Below are 19,910 nucleotides of genomic sequence, written 5' to 3'. Positions count from 1 at the left end.
AAATTCAGTTGGCTGGCTTATGAAATGGTATGTTGAGAGAAATGAACCACTATGCATTATTAGAAGTTCGCTGAGTCATTTTGTAGCTTTCTTTGGGTTTTGTCCTACTGGATGTGCCTTGAGGGACAAGGCAATTGCCACATTCAATGATGGAGCAAAATGCCTGTGCATGATGGCTTCCTGTGAAATAAATGCCCCTTTCATGAAGACATTTTTTTTTCTACCTTAGGTCCCGAATTTCATTAATGCTACGCTTCTGGCCCATGAACGCATTACTGCCCAAGAGATAGACAGCTACTTCCGTCAGGAGCTCATCTACAAGCGAAATGAGCGAATGGGCAGGAGGGTGAAGGACCTGCTGGAAGAGTACCCAGACAAGAGTTTCTTCTTTGCATTTGGAGCTGGTATGTGATTGAAGTGCCCTTCAACCTGAACACGTTCTTCCCACATCTGTTAGAATCTTTTTACAAATGCTTGCCTCAGTTTAAAGAAGGGTCAGTACTTTTACCATGGTGGACATAGAACACAACTTTGCCCTGATAGTTGTACCCTAGTAGCAAAACTTTTTCAGTGTAGGAGAGTGTTTTTCTTCAGTATGCAAAGAGCTTACAGTGTCATTAGTTATAGACTTACTTGTTATACGCATAGCCAAAGATACTGAACCAACTACAGTGCACACACAAAGAAACAGCTCTTAGGCATACATGTTTATGCTCTGGCCAACCAAGGCAGAAGAGTAGGAGAAATAGGGAGGTGAGATGAAAGGTCAAGCAAGACAGAAGTTGCACCAGTGCTTGAATAAACCTCTCAAGAACACATCCAAAAGAATAACATGCCAAATTGTGTGAATCAAGGCGCTCAACAAATGCAAGGGGAGAAACAAGGCATACTTTCACCTTTTTCTTGCTGCTGCAGCTCCTTACCTTTTTCACTGTGCTTCCACAACTACAAGGAAATTTTGTCTGCCACTGTTTTGGAGAACATGGGGCCCAAATGGGGAAACCCTACTCCATTTTCTGCCTCTTAGCAGGCAGCAAGAATCCATAGGCACATCCAGCAGCACATCCAACTCGGTCAGGTTAACACCCACACTTCAGACTAGGGCTGGGTGGAGGGTGTAAACAGGATTGGTTGGCCATGACTCCTGTCCTTTGTTCTAACTCCAGGGAAGGGAAGAAGTGAGGATTGGTGTTTGAAACGACAGATGCTAATTGTCAGAGAAGTATCACATCCCCACCACCATGAACCATATGGGTCTTGGGAAAGGGGGAGAACTGAAACTGGTGTCAGGATTGAAGTGATGGTTTCCTGTCTCAGTGGCTACTGCTTTAGTGAGGATGGAAGATCTAGACAAGGCAAGGAAAGCATTTACTTAAACACTCTAAAAGCATTGGTATTCAAAGTCTGTGAGAATCTCCTCACTTGCAGCAGGGAGCTGTGGTTACAAACTTAGCATTACAAGGGTCCTGCATGTGAGGGCAGGGAGGTAATGAAGGGCTGATAATGTCTGTGCAGGCATGCGTGAAGGTTGTAACATGCTATCTTCCTGTAGTATCACTGCTCTGTGCAACTCCTTGTCATGAAGGACAGTGAAGCAGGCATGGGTTATGTAGATTTTTGTCATGTCTGTCTGTAAACTAAGACCATGGCTTTGCTGTACTCCACTGCTGATGTTGTTCTGATCACACTTGTCCCTGCTGGACTGATGTTCCTGACTAGCACATATGTCAGCCCTGAATGCCAGTTGCGTCAGTTGCAGGTAACTAGTCTTCTCTCAGGAGCTAGTCACAGATACGGGGCTCCAGTAAATCAGTCACAACTGAGCGATGAGCAGCCCATGCAAATGGATGGATGTGGATGCAAGTGTCGATCTGAATCTGCCCTGTTCCAAGAGCAGGATCCTTTGAGAGAAGAGAGCCTCTTACTCTCCTTACACACACACCCTGCATCCCAGCAGCTGCACTGGCAAATCACATGTCTTTAAGATGCTTTTGTGTCATTTGTCTTCCGTCCCATCAATTTCCTTCTCTTCCCACTCCTCTGCCCCACACTGTCTTCATTGTCATTACTGTGCACAGCTCTGCCCCAGAGCCCAGAAGCACTGTGGGAGCAGTACAGATCCCTGTCCTTCCCAGTCCCTCTTGTCCTCAACGTTCATGACCATCCTAAAACCCTTTGCAGGCTTTCTGAGATCTTGCTTTCCTCCTTCCTCTGATTCCCCTTTTTCCAGTTGCCCCTTTCTTTGTCCCTTGATTGCCTCTTCCAGTACAGCAGAGTTAGGATTCACCTGGCTATACTGCAGCACTGCCTGGAGCCTTGGGCCTATATGAACACCCTTGATGTGTGGCATATGTGCACATGGCTTGATCTTCAAGCACCAGGTATGCTCTTCTCATGCTTTTCCATCACACTTTTGAATCCAGACAGCTTCCTTATCTTCTCTGGGGACTCTAGATCGGCTTTGAAATTGTCTCTAACTACACCCTGGCTTTGATACCAGTCCGGCCTCTGTTCTCATCTGCTCTTCCAAATAACTCTTCTCAAAGGACAGTGCCAGCTTCCCACTTTTAGCAGCATAATTCCTCATTATCCCCTTGTTTGACTGCTGGGGGTTTCTTTTTTCTTTAATTTGTTTCATATTAATTGTCTAAATGAAATAAGTAACATCACAGGATATAATGCAGAAAACAGATCCATTTCTACACAGTTCTGAGGTTTTCTGAGTGCACATTACAAATATGAGTGCAGGCTTTTATTGTTTTCCAGCAATCTAATTTAACCTTTTGCTTATCCAGAATGCTGTATGTGATAGATAATTATGTGGAAGATTTATTTTTATGCCAGCAAGCAGTGAAGATGAACAAATGTCTCGTGTTCAGTTTTGAGCATTGCTTGAGTATTGTACTGTTGTTAATTACTGGAAAAGGGTTCCAGGAAACCACTCACACAAAGCAGGTTAGAAAGAGCTGCAGTGGAAGGTAGAAGAAGAGGAGAAAAAGAAAGGCTATAGGAATGGGACTAAATCATCACTGCACTGTGGTTTTCCTTCTTCTGGCCACCAGTGAAAAAAGTATCTCCCAGCAGTGGCTGATAAACTGCATGATGAGGTTGTGTTAAAATGGTAGTAGGATATCGAAGGGTCTCCAGGTTAAAAGGGGAAGAAGACTTTTAGTTGTTTCTTTCCAGATTTTTTTACCCTGTGCTTTTTATTTTTAAAAGGGCTAGGCTTTTTGTAAGGAAAGTTCAATTTTTTCCATTAACCAAACACCATTGAAAAAACACTTTTATCATCAATTATATCCAAACAAGGTCATGGTCTGTGGGTGACTGTGGTATTACAAATACCACCTCTTGTTATTTAAACTACTCGTTGTATTTTTATTTTGAATGGGGGAAAATCAGAAAAGATTGATAATTTATTTTATATCCCAAGTGGATTGATGGTGGTTTAGAGATGTGTAATACATTGTGCAAAAAAAGCTCATATCTCTTTCCTGTTCTTAATACAGCTGCATGTCTATAGATGTTGATTCACATGGAATGTTGATTCACATGGAATGACATCATAATTTGGACTGCAATAGATTTGATCATTAGATCCAGTGTATTTTATGCTTTTACTACATTTTAACAGATCAGACAAACTCTCTCTATGTTCTGTTGAAAACATTTCACAGTCAGAGCTCATTTCTGGAACTGTTTTTGTTTGGAAGTAATTTAAGCTTGCACAAAAGTGGAGAGGAAAAAATAACAGACTTTGCTGAAACTATCCAAAAAGCTTTGCTTCTGGGAAAAGTACAAATAGGGAAAGTTTCAAGCCAAAATAAGTCTGTTTGAGGGTATTAGAGGAAAGTATGGGAAGAGAAAGATGGTAATGCCAGCAACATTCCACTAGGTTCAGGAAGGATTTTATCTTAATTATGGACCGGCCTTTTTCTGTGGCAGTGCTAGAGTTACAAGCCAGACCTACTTCCTGTTGCCAGTGGAAGAACTTGTGAAGCAAAGCCAGCTATAATCTTTCACAAGCAGTCTTCCTTCTGTATGCATTTTTAATTTCTCTGAACTGTAAGTGGAGCGTTCAGGATCTGAATGCTAAGCCAAAGTAAGTGATGGCACATGTGGTTCCATAGACACCCAGCTAGATAACAATATAGGTTTCTGGTTTGTCTAGGAGGTGCACATTGACGTAGAGAGGGCTGCATTGTCCTACTGTGCTGCGGAGAGTTTTACCACTTGTATAGGTCTTACTAGGGTGCTTGCCTACAGGCTGAACCTTCACAGTATCACAGGATAGTCGAGGCTGACAGGCATCTCTGGAGATGCCCCCCCTGCTCAGAGCAGGATCATATAGAGCAGTTTGCCTAGGACTGAGTCTGGTCAGATTCTGACTATCTGCAAGGATGGAGGCTCCAGAACCTCTCTGGGCAACCTATTCTAGGTAAAGAACAACAGCAAAGAAGCTTTTTCTTATGTTTAAGTGGGATTTCCTGTATATCAGTTTGTATTTGTTGCCCCTTGTCGTTTCATGGGGCGCCACTGAGAAAAGTTCTGCTCCATCTTGGCCTCCTCTCGGGTATTTATACATCGATTATACCTCCCTGAGCCTTCTCTTCTCCAGGCAGTCCCAGCTCCCTCAGCCTCTCCACGTATGACAGATGCTCTAGTTCATCATCTTTGTGGCCATTTTGCTGGACGCTCTCCAGTATGTCCACATCTCTTTTAAACTGGGGAGGCCAGAGTTAGACACTGGACCAGGGCTGAGGAGCAGGGAAAGATCACCTCCCTCAGTCTGCTGGCAACACTTCTCCTAACAGCCCAGGAGGCCATTGGCCGCCTTTGCCACAAGGGCACGTTGCTGGGTCAGGGTCAACTTGATGTCCACCAGGATGCTACATCCTTTTCTGCCAAGCTGCTCTTCAGCCAGTTGGTGCCCAGCGTATGCTGGTGCTTCGAGTTATTCTTGCCCAGGTGCAGGACTTGGTTTGCTGAACTTCATGAGCCCTCATCATAAAAATCCATACTGACCAGTCATCGGCTTATCCCTAACACATTTGGAAATGGTTTGCAGGATATTTTGCTCCATCACCTTCCCCAGGAACAGGTGTGGCTGACCAGTTTGTAGTTCCCCAGATACTTCTCCTTGCCATTCTTGAAGATAGGAGCGATACTTGCTTTCTTCCAGTCCTCAGGGACCTTCCCAATTGCCATGACCTATTAAAGACAATCAAGAGTGGCCTCACAGTGACATTGGCAAGGTCCCACAATTCCTGTGGGTGTATCTTATTGGATAAGGAATGTTCCTTAACCTGATCCTTCTCCACCCAGGATGAACCTTCTTTGCCCTGGTCTTTTGCTCTAGTCATAGGAACCTGAGATTCCTGAAGGCTGGTTTTACCAGTAAAAAAGGTGACAATGGCACTGACTACCTTGGCCTTTTCCGTATTCTTTGTAACCAGATCTCCTGCCTCCTTCAGCCCTGGGCTGACATATATCTATTTTACTGCTGAGGTATCAGTAGAACCATTCCTTGTTTCCCTTGATGTTTCTCACCAGATTCAACTCTAGATGGGCTTTCCTTCTGCATGGTTGCTTTTATTCCAGGATGAGCATGGCTTGTTTTCTTTAGCTTACTTACAGTTTCTGTTGAAGGGGCTAAAGAATAAGAGAGGGGGGAAAAAAGAGTGTTTGAGGGTTTTTTTATGCAAGAGGAAGCATACTTAGTGGCATGAGATCCTGACTTTATTATGACAGGCAAGGCCTCAGGCGAAGCCAGAGATTCTAGGAGCCGAATTTAAATTCCCTCTGGTCTCTCCTGCCTCTTTGAACAGCTGAGAAACTCCAGAAGTGCCAGCTCATGAATAGGAAGTATAGAGGGATCTAAGATGCTTTATATCCATGTGGACAAAATGACTGACTTCACTGAGAGATGCTGGCTGGTGTGACAACTTCAGAATTTGGTCCTCTTAATCTTGTAAACGCTGGCAAATTCCTTTTTCTCTCAGAGCTCTTTTTTCTTTGCTGCTCCAGCATCATTCTGAGGCTTTAAAGTATAGTGCATGTTGGCAAGCCACCATCAGCTACTATTTCTTCTAATTACTAAAGGAAATAATGAATGTGTTTATTTAGCATTACTGAGGCTGTATGGATTCAAACCTCTAGGGACTGCCTGTTTTTTTCCGAGTCTTTACCCCCCCCGCCCCCTGCAAGACCTCCCAGAAAGAAGAATTGTTATGAGCAGACTGATGAACTAATATCCAAATTAGCAATTCATCTAAGAGCTCCAGATCTTTGTTGTCTTCCTCCCAGCAGCTGAGTCAACTGGTACTTGCTAAGCTAAAATTAACTCTTGGGTGGTTGACATGTGATCCAACAACACACAGAAGGAGGATTTGGACATCATTGTAGAAGCATAATTGACCCTGTCTGAGCTGAAGATGGGTGTGTAACCTATCATCTTAGCCACCTGGACAAGGAAAAGAGAGAACTTGCTACCACCTGTGGTTACCCGAGAGTCTGCAATAGTCTGCCAGATGGCTTCCTCCAACTTCTCTAGGTTTTGAGGCAGTCCTTGGGATGTGAGGGACTAGTCAGTTACATGTCAGCCTCAGGTGCCAAGTGCATTGGATCCACAGGCATGTCTGATGCCTTTTCTCTTGCCCCGTACATCATAAAAAGCAAAAAAAACCCAAGAGATTTCCAGGGGAAACTGGAATTGTGCTGAGTCTCTGTCCTGAATGGTGCATCAGGTGGTGGTGTTTCCATGTAGAGTTGTTTGTTGTTACTTCTTGAAATTTGCTATTCCATCTGGCATTTTTGGATGCGAAATTATGCCAGAGAAACAAGATTTATTGTCTCTGGAAAAGAAAAGATTGGAGAAAGGACCTCTCACCAGTGTTCATAAAAACAATTAGCAGTGCTAAGCCAGGATGTCTCTGTCCATCTTGTGTAGGTGTTTATACCTGTAAAACAAAATCAACCAAACAAGAACCTGCCATGAAAAGATGAAAGTTGCCCAAGTAAATGGGATATCAAATTGAAATTCACCAGGAATTCAGAACCCGGCATGGAAAGTTTGAACCTGCCATCAGCACATTTGGAACTGGAGATGTGGGTGTGCACAGGGAGTGTAAATTTATCTATGCCTTATATAAATGATTTGAAATGTGTAATGAGGAAAAATCCACAAGAAGCTGAATCTTGGCAAATCCTGGAAGAAGACAAAAGGGGGGGGGGAGGCAGGAAAGTAACCTAATAATAAAACAGATTAAATGAGTCTTTTGGGGCCACCTCACTTCTCCCTAGGCACAAAGGGCTTGCTGATTGCCTGCTTGCTTCTTCTGACTCTGGAACGCAGCATCATTTTAGCCTCTTTGGGTAGGAGGAAAGGCTGAGTCCCTGAAGGTGTGCCTGTACCTTTGTAATCTGAGAATGCCAGATACAACCCAGCAGCTTTGAGACTGTTTTCCTTAGTAGCCTCTTTGAGTCTGCAGAAGGCTAATGGCACGGTTTATTAGAACAACAACCCCCGAAGCGGATAGATAATGTTGTGTGGAGGCAGGACCCACATCCAAAACCCCAGTGTTCACATAAAGGGCACTCCTCCTGACATGTCTGGCACATGAAATGAGGAAAGCTTTGCATTTCTGCATTAGAGGCAGAAAGCTCTGTTCTAATGTATTAGTGCAACTGTCAAAATCAGCCAGATCAAACAACTGTGTGCTGTTTCTGCTCGGGTACTGACAGTCTGGTGACCATCAGCTTCTTATCTGTGCTACGGTTTACCCATTGCTACCTTTACTGGGCAGCTATGGTAGGAAAACTTTAATCTTGTAATGTATGTTTTAAGCTAGTGGGATTTCAAGTCCTTAATACCTTTTTTCTGGAAAGGAAGCAGAGGTGTGGAGTGGGAGCAGGTCCAGCGGCAGAGGAGCTGCTGTGAGTACTGCAGCTCAGACATAGCACTGGTACTTCCTTCCCTTAATGGTAGCGTAACGCTAACTGCTAGCATAGTCATTCACCTACTAGGTGGTCTCTCTGCCTAATGAGCCTAGGGCTTCAACAGTGGAAAACTCCCAGTAAATGTCAGTGCAGATGGAGTCCCAGTGGCTAAAGCTGTTTCTTTTAACTCAGTTTTTACAAAATATATATGGTGGTGTAAACTTTTTCCTTACATTAACTTTGCTGTAAGTTTGGCCTTATAATCAGTGGAAAACTTTTTTCTAGCTTCAATCTGTGTAGTTATCAGGATGTTTGACCTTGCCCAAAGTAAAAATGGGAATCCCTGGGACCAAAATATACTCAGGTCATACATTTAAGAGACCTAGTTTTTGACAGAACCTGGTAGTTAAGAGTTTCTTGTTGTCTCTCACAAGAAAAATGCCTTCATTTTGACTCATGTAAATTGTAACGTCATATGGTTCTTTACTGTGGTATTAGGCAATTTTTCCCATGTTGCGCAAGGCCTTCATCATCAACTATTTTGAGAAGGATTTCATGTTTACGTGATTCTGTTACAAATAAATGTGGAAAATGAATCCTAGTAATTCCATACAGGTGAGTTAATTAGCAAAGCACATAACTTCTAAAGAAATGGAAAGTTATTTTTTGTTTCGTCCTGAATGAATGAAGGTTTGAGGCACTTCCTTTAAGTCTCTCTAAGTCCAGTGAAAATATTTTCTTGGGCACAGAGAATGACACTGTTCCACGGTCCTGCCCACCAGATTTTCCCCTTTGGTTTGAGAGTGGTGAAGTATGATCCACTAAGATTTTATACTAAAAAAGAGATTTGAAGGAAATCGTGTTTTTTGAAGACAAACGCTTGTCCTGGCCTCAGGAGAGTAAAACTTCAAGTTCGATGTTTATTGAGTAATATTTCATCTTACAGGTAATCATAGGAAAGAGTCCGCAGCCTCAAAAAGATTGGAGAGCATGGGAGGGCTGCTTGAAGGGGATTTGACCTACATGTATGCAGAAGTATTGTAATGTAATATCCTTATACTCCTGCACTTAATGTGAATTTGGGGAATCTTTAAGTTGACATAAAATACCACTAGGGCCGCCCTCATCCCCTTCAATTTTTGTCATTTCCTTCTCCTACCAGCATTAAATTTGTGAGAGTACCATGCTCTTGGTTCTTTGATTTGTGTTCTGGTACCTGAGCTTTTCCTGACTTGGAAATACCATTAGAGGCAAGAAGATTTTATTAGATTTAGTGTTGCATATTTTCTGTTTGAGAAACTGTTTTAACTTAGGTGGCAAGTCAGGAAACCCAGCTACTTTATCAATGACCCCTATTTTCGATATGTTGTTTGGATTATCTACTGTAACTGCATAGGACTTCCTCCCTCTGATTCTGGGAGAAGTGAAGTGCGAGCTCACCTCATCTGGATGCTCAGTGCTCATGCTTGAAAGCAGTGTCTTCCTCTTGAACAGTGTGTGCAGAAAGCATGCATCTAAAGTAAACTAATCTGTAACTTAGTTGATCACATCACCCGCTTTCATTCTTTAGCATATTAAATATTTTGTCTAGCTTTTTTTCCTCCATAATTTTGCTAACTGCGTTAAAATGACTCCATGTTCTGCATCCCAACATGTACTTAAAAAGTGTAACTATGTGTATGCGTGAGGCAAAGTCATGAAATTTTCCCCTGCATTTCTGAGCACCAAGTACAGGTTTCTTCAAGGGTGCTCAGCTGGGAATGTTTGCCACTGCTGGTGTTGTCAGCCCATATAGGAAGTCCCCTGCAGTTTTGCACAGGATCTTTTGCAAAAACAGTTTGGCAGTAACTTGGTTACACAAAGCCGAGGGCTCTCTCTGTGCTTGCTATGATGTGACTGCCTCCAATATGGCTTGCCAAGCTCTGCCAGTATGACATGGTTAGGGTTATCTTTCTCAGCTCATTTAGTACTATATGGGAACAGAGCGAGGTCATTTTGCGATACGTGTGAAAAATGGACTTTGCCTGTCACTCACAGAGCATGAGCCCTCCCTTGTCCTTGTGCCAAAAGGTTAAACTAAGTAGAGATTTGGGGATAGGGAGGAGCATCCTTTTATTTCCACAGGTTTGCTTCTGTTTCACTCATTTCAGCTTCTTTCAGGGAATTACAGACAATGGAGTGGGATGAAGAAAATGCCTCTGTAAGGGTTCTTGCCTGTGGGTGTGGGTACCACAGTGTGTGTGTGGGTACCACACAGCTACTTTCTGTATCTCCTTTTTTAGTCACTGTGTCCTAAGACCTGTCTTCCAGGAACTCATTTTAGCTTCGTCAGGTACCTGATGTCAATAGGATCACTTTGTCCACCCCATGGGCTGATGAACGCTAAAGTGATCTGGACCTGTAGGAGGAGTAGGATGTCTGTTTTACAGTTTGGCTTCCATCCAATGAAATGATTTAAGACAGTACTCTGCATTCGCTAGGTCATTGGCTGGATCTGCCCCACACTGAACTTTCAGCTCTTCACTGCAGATACCTGTCAGACTGACTTGGGCCATCCATGTCCCTGCTTTCCAGGCCATTAGGAATTCTCCTTTGCTTGTGTTTGCATCCTTTGAGGGAGCACTGACAGCTTTGAAGCCTTCTCCATGGGTTTATAGGGTCACAGACTGCTATTGGAGGATACTTTGATTACTGAAAGGGTAGGACAAGAACTCTGCCGTGGGAGGCATATAGAGAGGGATGAGCTGTCCTTTGTGTCTCACAGTTAAGTGATAATTTTTGCCGAAGTTTCTCTCTCTTTGTTCACAGTCAGCAGCATCATGTCATGCCTTTTTCACAGGCCAGTAACTCTAATCCAGTCACCTACAGGTGTCCTGTTCACCCGTCTGGGGTATGTTATATGAATTTATCTATATAATTCTTGGAAGCAGTCTAAGAAGAATGGTAGCAGAAGATCATTGCCATGGGCGTTTCCAGGAAGTTTCTAAAATAATTGTAAGATCTGTACCTCTAAAATATTCTTGAAAATATTTGTTTCAGTGACCATAGAGTCTCTGGCACCAACAGCCCATCTGAGCACTCCCAGCCCAGTCAGAGATAAATACCCTGCTTTATGATGTCCTCAGTGGCTAGATTTGTTTGTGCCATTTTGTGGTTGTACTGTTATGATCATGTGCTGTAGTTATTCCCACCGCTTCTTGGAGGTCAGCAGTCGAGATCAGGTTTCCTAACAAACATTTTTGTTTCTTTACATGTATGTCTAATGATTCATTGTCTTGGGATATTTGTAGATGGCAAGGTCCTGGCATGTTTCTGGGGCAGATGGGAAGTGCTGTCTTTCTACTAAGGAAAACACAGCAGACACAAAGAATTATGTGGGCTTGGGGGTTTCCTTTTACATGATTCTAAGAGGTGGTCAAGGAAATTTGTGTATCAGCTTGGAATTGTGGATTTTGTTGAAATTCAGAAAGGAACATAGTTTTCTTCAGTCTTATAATCTTGTTTTACATGAAAAATAAAAACTAAGGAACAGAATCAGAAGTTCTGTTGTGCAGTATTTCCTTGTTCATTTGCTAGATGCAGATAATTTTCAGCCTCGCAATTGCTCAGATTTTGGTTCAGGAGCCTTTGCTGAAACCCACAGTCCTAGCACAGTTACGTAGATGAAAACAAGTCTGCATGCACTGGCAGTAAAAGCTGCAAACAGGAGACATGAATTTCATGGCAATAGTAGTAGCCTGTGTTCTTCAAGATTGGGTTTGCTACTGAGGAAGGTCAGGAGTGCTCAATGCATGTCCACGTGCACGTGGTTTGCAAGTGCACATCAGTCAAACAGCATTGTTGTTTGAGCGTATTGCCTGTTGCAGTCCCTGCATGCCATCTCCTTTCAGTACAGATTAAAGGCTGGGGTCTTATTTACTCTCCAGTAGAGTGCATGGCCAAGCTGGTGCACACAACAGCTTCTTAGTTTCTCTTTGAGTTTGAACACAGAAGAATAGAGATTCATGGCTCCCCACCCCCTGCCAGAGTAAATTGACCTCTCTCAGAGGCATCTCTTCACCTAGTGGTGTGAGGATAATGCAGGGCTGTGTACAGAAAGAAAAGAGCAGGCTTTCCGATGGGACAGGGCACAGGGCTTTTCTTTTGGGGGTCATTCAAGTGTGTTAGGCTAAAATAGAAAACAGGTGAGAGAGGCCTACTCCTTGTCATATGACTTTGGGCTAAGTCTCCCTTGCAGCATAGCTGCTTGATCTTAAACCTTGGAGAGTTAATCTTTCTTATGTTTCTTACAGTTGCTTTTAGTGATCAGGTCTCTCACACACCACCAAGCCCTTTCTGTGACAGTTCCCAGAAAAGAGGCAAAACTGCTGACTCTAGAGAGGGTCCTGGTGGGGTCTTGTACCTCAAATCCTCACCTTTCTGTCTTTTTTTCATTTTGCAGCTAGCCCAGGTTGAGCCTGTAGGTCCTCTGGGCCCCAGACTAGCTCTGTCACATGGAGCACGTGTGGCCCACCTTTTGGATAGCAAACACTGACATCTCCTAATCCTTTTATGTACCTAGGATACATAAATGGCTCCTGATTGATCACATCTTGTGAACAATCTAATATCACATGCCTTTTTGTATGCATCGGTTTTACACATATCTATTCATTTGGTCTGTTCTCCTTTGCACAATATTAGCACACCATTTTTCTGTCACGTGCAGACACAAGTCACTGCATCGGCAACAATGAGCAAAGGCTATCTGTGAAGGCCTGTACATGTGACTGTGATATAAAACATATTCTTATCACTCCATCAAATTAAGAAGAAGATTAAGGCCCAGCTTCAGGAAATCACTGGAGCAGGTTGACTGATTGAAATGGGATTCATCCATGTGCTACAGTAATTTCCTACACACCAGTCTAAATCACTGCTCTGAGCAAGGGTAACTGAAGATCGACAGGGGGTAGTGTGTTTGATGGTGTGATGTGAGCAGCTGTTCAGTAGCTCACTCTTGAAATGCGTGAGACTGTAAGCTCTTAAACTGGCACGAGGAAAATTATTTTAACACTATAGATTGCCCTATAGATTGCTTATCTTTATGTCTTGTCCCTTTCCTCCTGAAGGACTTGGATTAGGAAAATATGAGTTCAGAGCCTTGGCACTTCATTTCACTGCTGAGGATGGGACTCAGCCCATCCAACGTTGCCCGCATGAGATGGATAGCTAGCCTGAACTTGCTCTATACACTGTCCCTATCCTCATCATAGAGAGGTGCTGCTCTAAAAGTCTGAGTTGTCCTACCTCACTCGCACTTACAAGGAGTGGATCACCCTTTGGAAGCACCCCTTTCTCTGCTGTCTGGAGGCAGGGGAGGAGGAGTGAATCCCCTCTCCCCTTCCCTTTGCCCATTCCTCTCTTCTGTGTTACAGGTGAGAGATAGCAACTAGGTCTGGCATCTTACATACCTAATGTTAGCCTTCCAGTGGCTAATTTTACTCAATTACAGTGTTTAAGTACAGTCATTCCTGTTCCCTGCTGCATCTGGTCTTTTTGCTAACATGAGAAAATTCTCAGTTAACTGCACCTGGGGCCAAACCATTGGCGAGCAACAGGTACCAACAGTATTAGGTCAGGTCCACCTAATGGTCAAGCTTTACTGTTTCTGAAGGCAAAAGTTAGCCTGAGGAGCTGGGGGGAAAACCCATTTCCTAGGTGAGAAAATATGGTACTCAATAGATGTGTGTTGCAGTGTTTGGTGAAAAAGTTTCATTTCAGCTAGATCTGTTTGTGTTCTTAGGCTCTTGGGGAAACTTCATCTGGTGAATGCCTAAATTCAAATGATACCATCCAATTGTCATGCATTAAGCTGGTAGTCGTGAGCCCTTTGCTCTTGCAGCATGAGAAACTGGAATTTTGTGCTCCAATTCATTGAAGCCATTTTGGAGTGAAAAATGATAAATCCCTTGGGTTTCATCCCCTGTTATCTCATCATCGTTGGACTTCCCTTTCTATCTCCTGCTTTTCCAGGCTACTAGAATAATTCTGGTGGTTTTATTCCCAGGTTCTTAGGAAGAATATTGCTTCAGGAATAACTCCTGCACCCTTTGCGTAGTCATTTATTCACTATGATGCCAAATTATGGGCTGACCAGCCACGACATCTGTCTAAAAATGGAGTGGAGACAGAAATCACAGAATTAGGGCAGAGCTAGCTAAGTCCTTCCGAAACTTCTGTCAACACGTCTGAACTGGAGTTTCTGTCCCCAGTGGCTTATATGGAAGAAATGAAAGGGGTTGATCTAAGTCATTGGCTTTCAGAGCTATTTTCCGTTCTCTACAGTTGGATAATTCTTATTCATTAAAAAACTGTTGGTGATGTTGACTAACATCTCAGATAGTGCTTTTATGATGCTAGAGTATGTTGAAATGATGCACACACTGTGGCCAGATTCTGATCTGGTTTGCACCACCACCAGCGGTAGACTTGCTGCTGCTCCTGAACAGGTGTCTCCCAACTTCATCTCTTATTGCCCCAAGAAATTCACAGTGGCCTGATAATGCAACAGCCTGCAGGATCAGAGTCATTTCAATCACATCTGCATTTTAGAAAGGCAGAATGTGGTAATTGAAGTGACCTTGGGAAAGTTCAGCAGTCATTTGTTAGAGATCCTGTGTTTCTGGTACATGCTGGTGGGGAGTGATAAAGCACTGCCTGCCCTGAGTGTGGCACGCCTCTTGTGATGAGGAAGGACTTTGTTGTTCTTCTCTCTCTTTCTCTGTGCTCCTTGAGTTCTGATGTCATTTTTCTCTTAACTGCAGGTCACTTCATGGGCAACAACACAGTGATCGATGTTTTGAGGAGAGAAGGGTACGAGGTAGAATACACTCCAGCTGGACAAGCCATCAACAAGTAATGCATGCTTTTATCTAGCTGAGCAGCTATTGGGAGGGTGGGTTTGTAAACAATGATGAAGAGGTAGTGGCAGCTGGAACTATACCTAACAGTGAGTTGGGCTCCCTCTCTCCTCCCTAGCAGTTTGCTCATCTTTTCCATGAGCCAGTTTGGAAACAGGATTTTATTTGGTTTGGGTTTGGTTTTTGGTTTTGTTTTCTTTTTTTATAAAATAAAAATATTTCCCCCCCTGTAAGTTTTTAACTCTTAAACTAACAGCCATAGAGTATGCATGCTTGGTTCATCAGATCTGGATGCTGTCTCATACCGCATAGGCTTCCAGGCTCCTCCTTCCTCCCTTTTAAGTGTTTGACTGTCCTGCCATTTAACACTCTCCTTCTCTTACACTGCTATTTTTTGATTCTTTCTGATTACTCTCTCTCTCTCAGCCTGGAATCTGACTGCCCAGAATCCACCCAGCCTCTTTGCAAGCCGTCCCCATGACTGATTGCTCTCATGTCCCCTGCTCTCCTCTGCATTTTTAACACAAAGTACTTGCTGTTCTGGTTCATCTTGCAGCTGTCCTTTGGAATATACCCTTACTGCCTCTTTTTATCTCTCACTGGGTGCCTTTATCCATCTCCATAGTTTCAATAACTACAGAACACCAAATAATCTCCTTCTCCACACTCTGCCAAGAATTACATGTGCTTTTGACTCACCTCTTCCTGGACTTCTTGCCACCAGCTTAGGCTCTGCAATCCTTGTCTCCCCCTTCTCCAGACTCTTGTCAATCATGTACTTTTGTATCTCTCAGATATCCTCACTCTTCCTTATAGTCACTGCTAAAAGACCACAGTGGAAAAAAGGTTTGATCCCAATTATGGTACCATTTCCCTTTTATCCTGTGTATCAGGCATGCTGTCCCTCACTGCTTACATCTCTGTTCATCCTCCTGCACATTTCTGATATGGGGCTGGCAGGCAGGACAATCGCCTTTTGTGCAGGGGGCACAGTGCAGAGTCTTGGTCTGTGCCAGGGGCTCCACAGAGGTGGTGCAAAATAATAATATGCTCTTGTCATACTCTGGTTGCTTCACCTTTCTCTTTGCACCACTTTTGCTGCCTTTTTCAGGCCATGAAATTCAAACTCTGGCAGGTCAAGGTTTTGCTGTGATTCTTGACATGGGCATACATCATTAATTCTACTTGCACTGAAACAAACTCATGCCCTTGAGTACATGAATGCAACCCCTAACCCTGTTGCCACCAATGGGCAGGTGGTCTGATGTGAAGAAGCCTCTTATGCTTAAGCTCAAGAGTTAATGATCCTACAACACTTAAGTCATGCTAGGCAATGCAGCGTATCAGTGTTTATGGGGATAATCAAAAACCTGCCTGCACTGATATTTTTGTGTTGGTTCCCCGCCCCCACCCCCCGCCCCAGAACATTCTTAGTTTAGGTATTCCTAAAAACAGCCATAGCAGCTTCTTAAAGCTTAAAGAAAGAGAGCTTTATATGTACTTGAGAATAACCAAAATCCGATACTGCTCTGTAAAAGTGTAGCTGTAAGGAAATCAAGGGCAGACAACTGTGGAAAGGAGGGCTAGATCTTCACCCATCAGAAGGTAGGTATCGATGATACTCAGGGTATCTGGGCACCCAGTTCTCTGACCACATCATGGGAGTTCAGTGCCCAGCGGTGACTCTTGTGCCTTTGAAAGCCCTACTGGACAGAACATCTTTCCTGGAGTCTTGATTTTAAAGCTGAATGAAGAAGCTAAAGAAGATGGCAGTTTAGTGTTTTCTTTGAGAAAAGACTTTGAAACAGATTTAAAAATATGAAACAAGTTTCAAGAAAAATGTGCATTCTGAAGGAGAATAGCATTTGAGCAAAGACCTGTGCAAGAGTCCTGGGGGAAAGGTGATGGAGGGTTTAACTTGATTCCTATCCTGAACTTGTTCTAGGAGCAAATACCAGGGCAGTCTGTGTCAATAAAACCAGTCCGGCCCACATAAACGTGGAACTATATCCAGCTACTGTCATAGATTACAGTGCTGCACACAGTCCAATTAGTACCCGTAGACTATTTCAGAGGGCAAATTTGAGAGAGGAAAAAACTGGCAAGTGGTTGAACTGAGCCAGAGCATTCAAATGGCTGTTCTACTATATATACAGATACAGTAGGGGATATTAGCTGAGCAGTCCTAAAACAAGAGGATGAGGAAGTCTGCAATTGTCTCCCTTCCCTGCAACATGACATTGTGGAGTAGCAGCACAGACTGCTGCTTCCTGTGCCCTGGCTAAACAGAAAGTCCCTTCTGAGGTATCTTGTAGGTATCTGCATGTAGGAACACAGAAAGTTGCAGGATTTTCTGTAACATGTTTTCCTGTAACAGGCAAACTGCTGAGTGCTCACACAACTTTATCTGCAGACAGGGCTGCCAGAGGTGTCCTGACCATCTGCAGGGGGAAGGGGATGAATGCCTGTAGAGGAGTGTGGAGGCAGGAGGGTGTCGCAGGAGAAGAGTCAGAGATCACTAACACAGATCTGATATAGTAGTTAGTTTATTGAGTTCTAATCAGTAAATTTAGGTATGTAAAATAGTAAGTACAGATGGACTGGCGGTCAATGCTGTACTATTACTTTACTACAATAGTCTACTATTACAATACTCTACAATACTGTTATTCTACTGCACCTAAAGTTAGTATGGGATACAAAGATTATCACTTAAGCTTACTAGACATATCTTGAATGTTACATGTCTGCAAAAAATGTCACTTACCAATGCATCGATGTCTGGTGTCAGGTAAGGGATCTCTCAGCCTCTAGGGGTAACCTTGAGAGGTGTCACTACTCAAGGGGAGATCACCACTGCGCAGCCATCTGCTATGGAAGGAGAGCTCAATGGGCCCTGATGGCTGCAGTTATTTGTAGCGTAAGGTGGTCGATTTGTAGTCAGATTTTCTGCTGTGTTAATGCAGTTTTGGCCACTTATCTGCCCAGTCTCCAGCCAAACCATTTTTGGGGGGGGGTTGGTGCTAAGTTCTCACTGATAGCCTCACACAATAGAATTAACTTCGGTTAGGCCTACTTGCTGAGCATCTGCCTGCACCAAAGTTCAGTTAGTTCAAACAGAAGGAGTGCATCCATCACAGAGGGCTCCTTCTTCATGGTGTCACCAAAGCAAGGAAGGCAAAAGAGGTGCTCCAACCACACAGCAGCACAAAGGACAGTTTATATATAGTGCCACAAGTTCAATCAAGCTCCTACTGTCTTATTTTGGGCTTTAACTGTTGTTCCTCATTTTAGAATGCATATATATATATATATATATATATATATATATATAAATATTAATCACATAATCACAGCTGTAATTAAGGTGCTTCCTGACACCTCCCTTTGCTGCTGTGTTGGGAGAGGGAACTGGCCTTGGGGAAGAAAGACATTTTGCAGTTGTGTGCCTTTTCCTGTGGTTGCTCAGTCAATCCCTGGAAGAATTACCTGCAGGAAGTGTTGCAAAGGAGGTTATGTATATGAGTGTCTGTTGTTAATAATGTTCTGAGGCTGCAGGTATCAGAATAAATGGCTGGCCATGCAGGATGGAGGTCGTTCTGGCTGTGCCTGGAGCAATGCTGAGCTCCAGCATGGTATGGCCATGAGTTTGGTAGGGGAGGCTGGAGGCAGCAAGACAGTCTAATCAGCCTAGGGAAGGGCTGGTGCCAACTCTTGACTTTCACAATTAAGGAATAGACACAGTCAAGATAAACTGGGGGAAAGGGAACCTTCAGAGAGATCAAATCAGGTCACTGGAGACAACTGGGGGGGTCACTCTGTAAGGCAGAGTTAAAGAGTGGGTGATGTGAATATGTTGTAGGTGAGAGCCGAAGGGTCATGACACTTAAGAGGTGATAAAGTGAGAGTGTGACAATCACAAGAATTTTGAAAGAGATCGATAGGCCACGACCCATTCTGCACTGGTCTCTGTCACATAAAGTTCACCACATAATCAGTCTGTGATTTTTCTTGCAGGAAATAAGATCAAATTATCTTAATTTTCCATCTACTGTCTCCCTCATGTTCCAGTCCACAACTTAATTTCTCCTTCTCCAGAATGGACCCTCTTTATTCTCCATCAAAGATATATGGCCACAGTAGTAGGCTAGCTTGAACACTGCAGCCATACTGAAACATATCTCCTCCTAGACCTCCTCCTTTTGATGCCATTGCAAGGCAGAAAGGAAACATCCTATAGTTCTGGGAGGATTTCACTGATTGAAACCAGGTTTCTGTGCAGTGGTCTGTGACCTTCTGTTACGTTTCTGAATTTCAGCCCAAGCCAGTCTCCAATTTTGTCTTGTTACAGAAAACTGCTGCGTCTCTTCTCTTTGTGAAATAGCCATATAGATCAGTAAAATATTTGTGTTGTGCTCTGTGTATCCACAGAGCGAATTGAGTTTGTGAGTTTGTCCAAGATGCTCATGAACAAGTAAAGAGTGGGAATCGCTTTGTTCCAAACAAGGAGAAGTGTGGGCCAGCAAAGCCACAAGTGGATAGGAGGCTGCAGTCTGCCTGCCTTGGAGGAGGATGAGGAGACGTTGCTTGCTCTAAGTATAATGAAACAGAGCTTGAGTAATCAGGGTGGAGCTGATTGTTTGTGTCTTTAATATATCACCTTCGCATGAAGCTGAATAAGCATAGGCCTTAGAGCTTTTTCTGGGGGCCGAGTGAGTGGTCCTTTGGGCTTCCAAGATTTGCCTGTGAGAGAGTTTGTGCATGCACATAGTCTCACTGCACTATCTCACATGCTGAAGCTGCTTTGAAATTCCAGATAATGCTGCCAGCCTAATACAGGATCTGTGCAGCCAGAAAGCTGAAGGCCTGACTCCTACTCCCTCATTACTTCCTATAAATGTGTGCAAAGCTCACTTCTGTGTTGTGGGAGAGCTGTGATTGCTCAGCCTCCTCCCCTCCATGTGTACCTCCATATTTGTTTGATACAACCCTTTAAAACCACCATTCATCCTCCTTGTGGTGCTTATCTGAGTGGCAGGACAGTGTTATCTCCTTTTGCAGATCAGCCTG

At 43.6% G+C, this 19,910-nt stretch overlaps 1 protein-coding gene across 4 annotated transcripts in view; it reads left to right on the top strand.

Moving 5' to 3' along the window:
* The window catches only part of TRABD2A (TraB domain containing 2A), a 91,233-nt gene that overhangs the window by 53,398 nt on the left and 17,925 nt on the right, over positions 1-19,910 (top strand). For all 4 annotated transcript variants that reach the window (XM_087741944.1, XM_087741942.1, XM_087741941.1 and 1 more), the window contains 2 exons: positions 230-404; positions 14,745-14,835. In XM_087741944.1, the coding sequence (XP_087598070.1) occupies positions 230-404; positions 14,745-14,835 (266 nt within the window). The remainder of the gene's footprint in view (positions 1-229; positions 405-14,744; positions 14,836-19,910) is intronic.

The sequence above is a fragment of the Nipponia nippon genome, unplaced genomic scaffold, assembly GCF_047370975.1.
Source record: "Nipponia nippon isolate SJK-2023a ecotype South Korea unplaced genomic scaffold, ASM4737097v1 scaffold_8, whole genome shotgun sequence".
NCBI classification, from domain to species: Eukaryota; Metazoa; Chordata; class Aves; order Pelecaniformes; family Threskiornithidae; genus Nipponia; species Nipponia nippon.
This window is presented reverse-complemented; position numbering and strand designations above follow the sequence as displayed.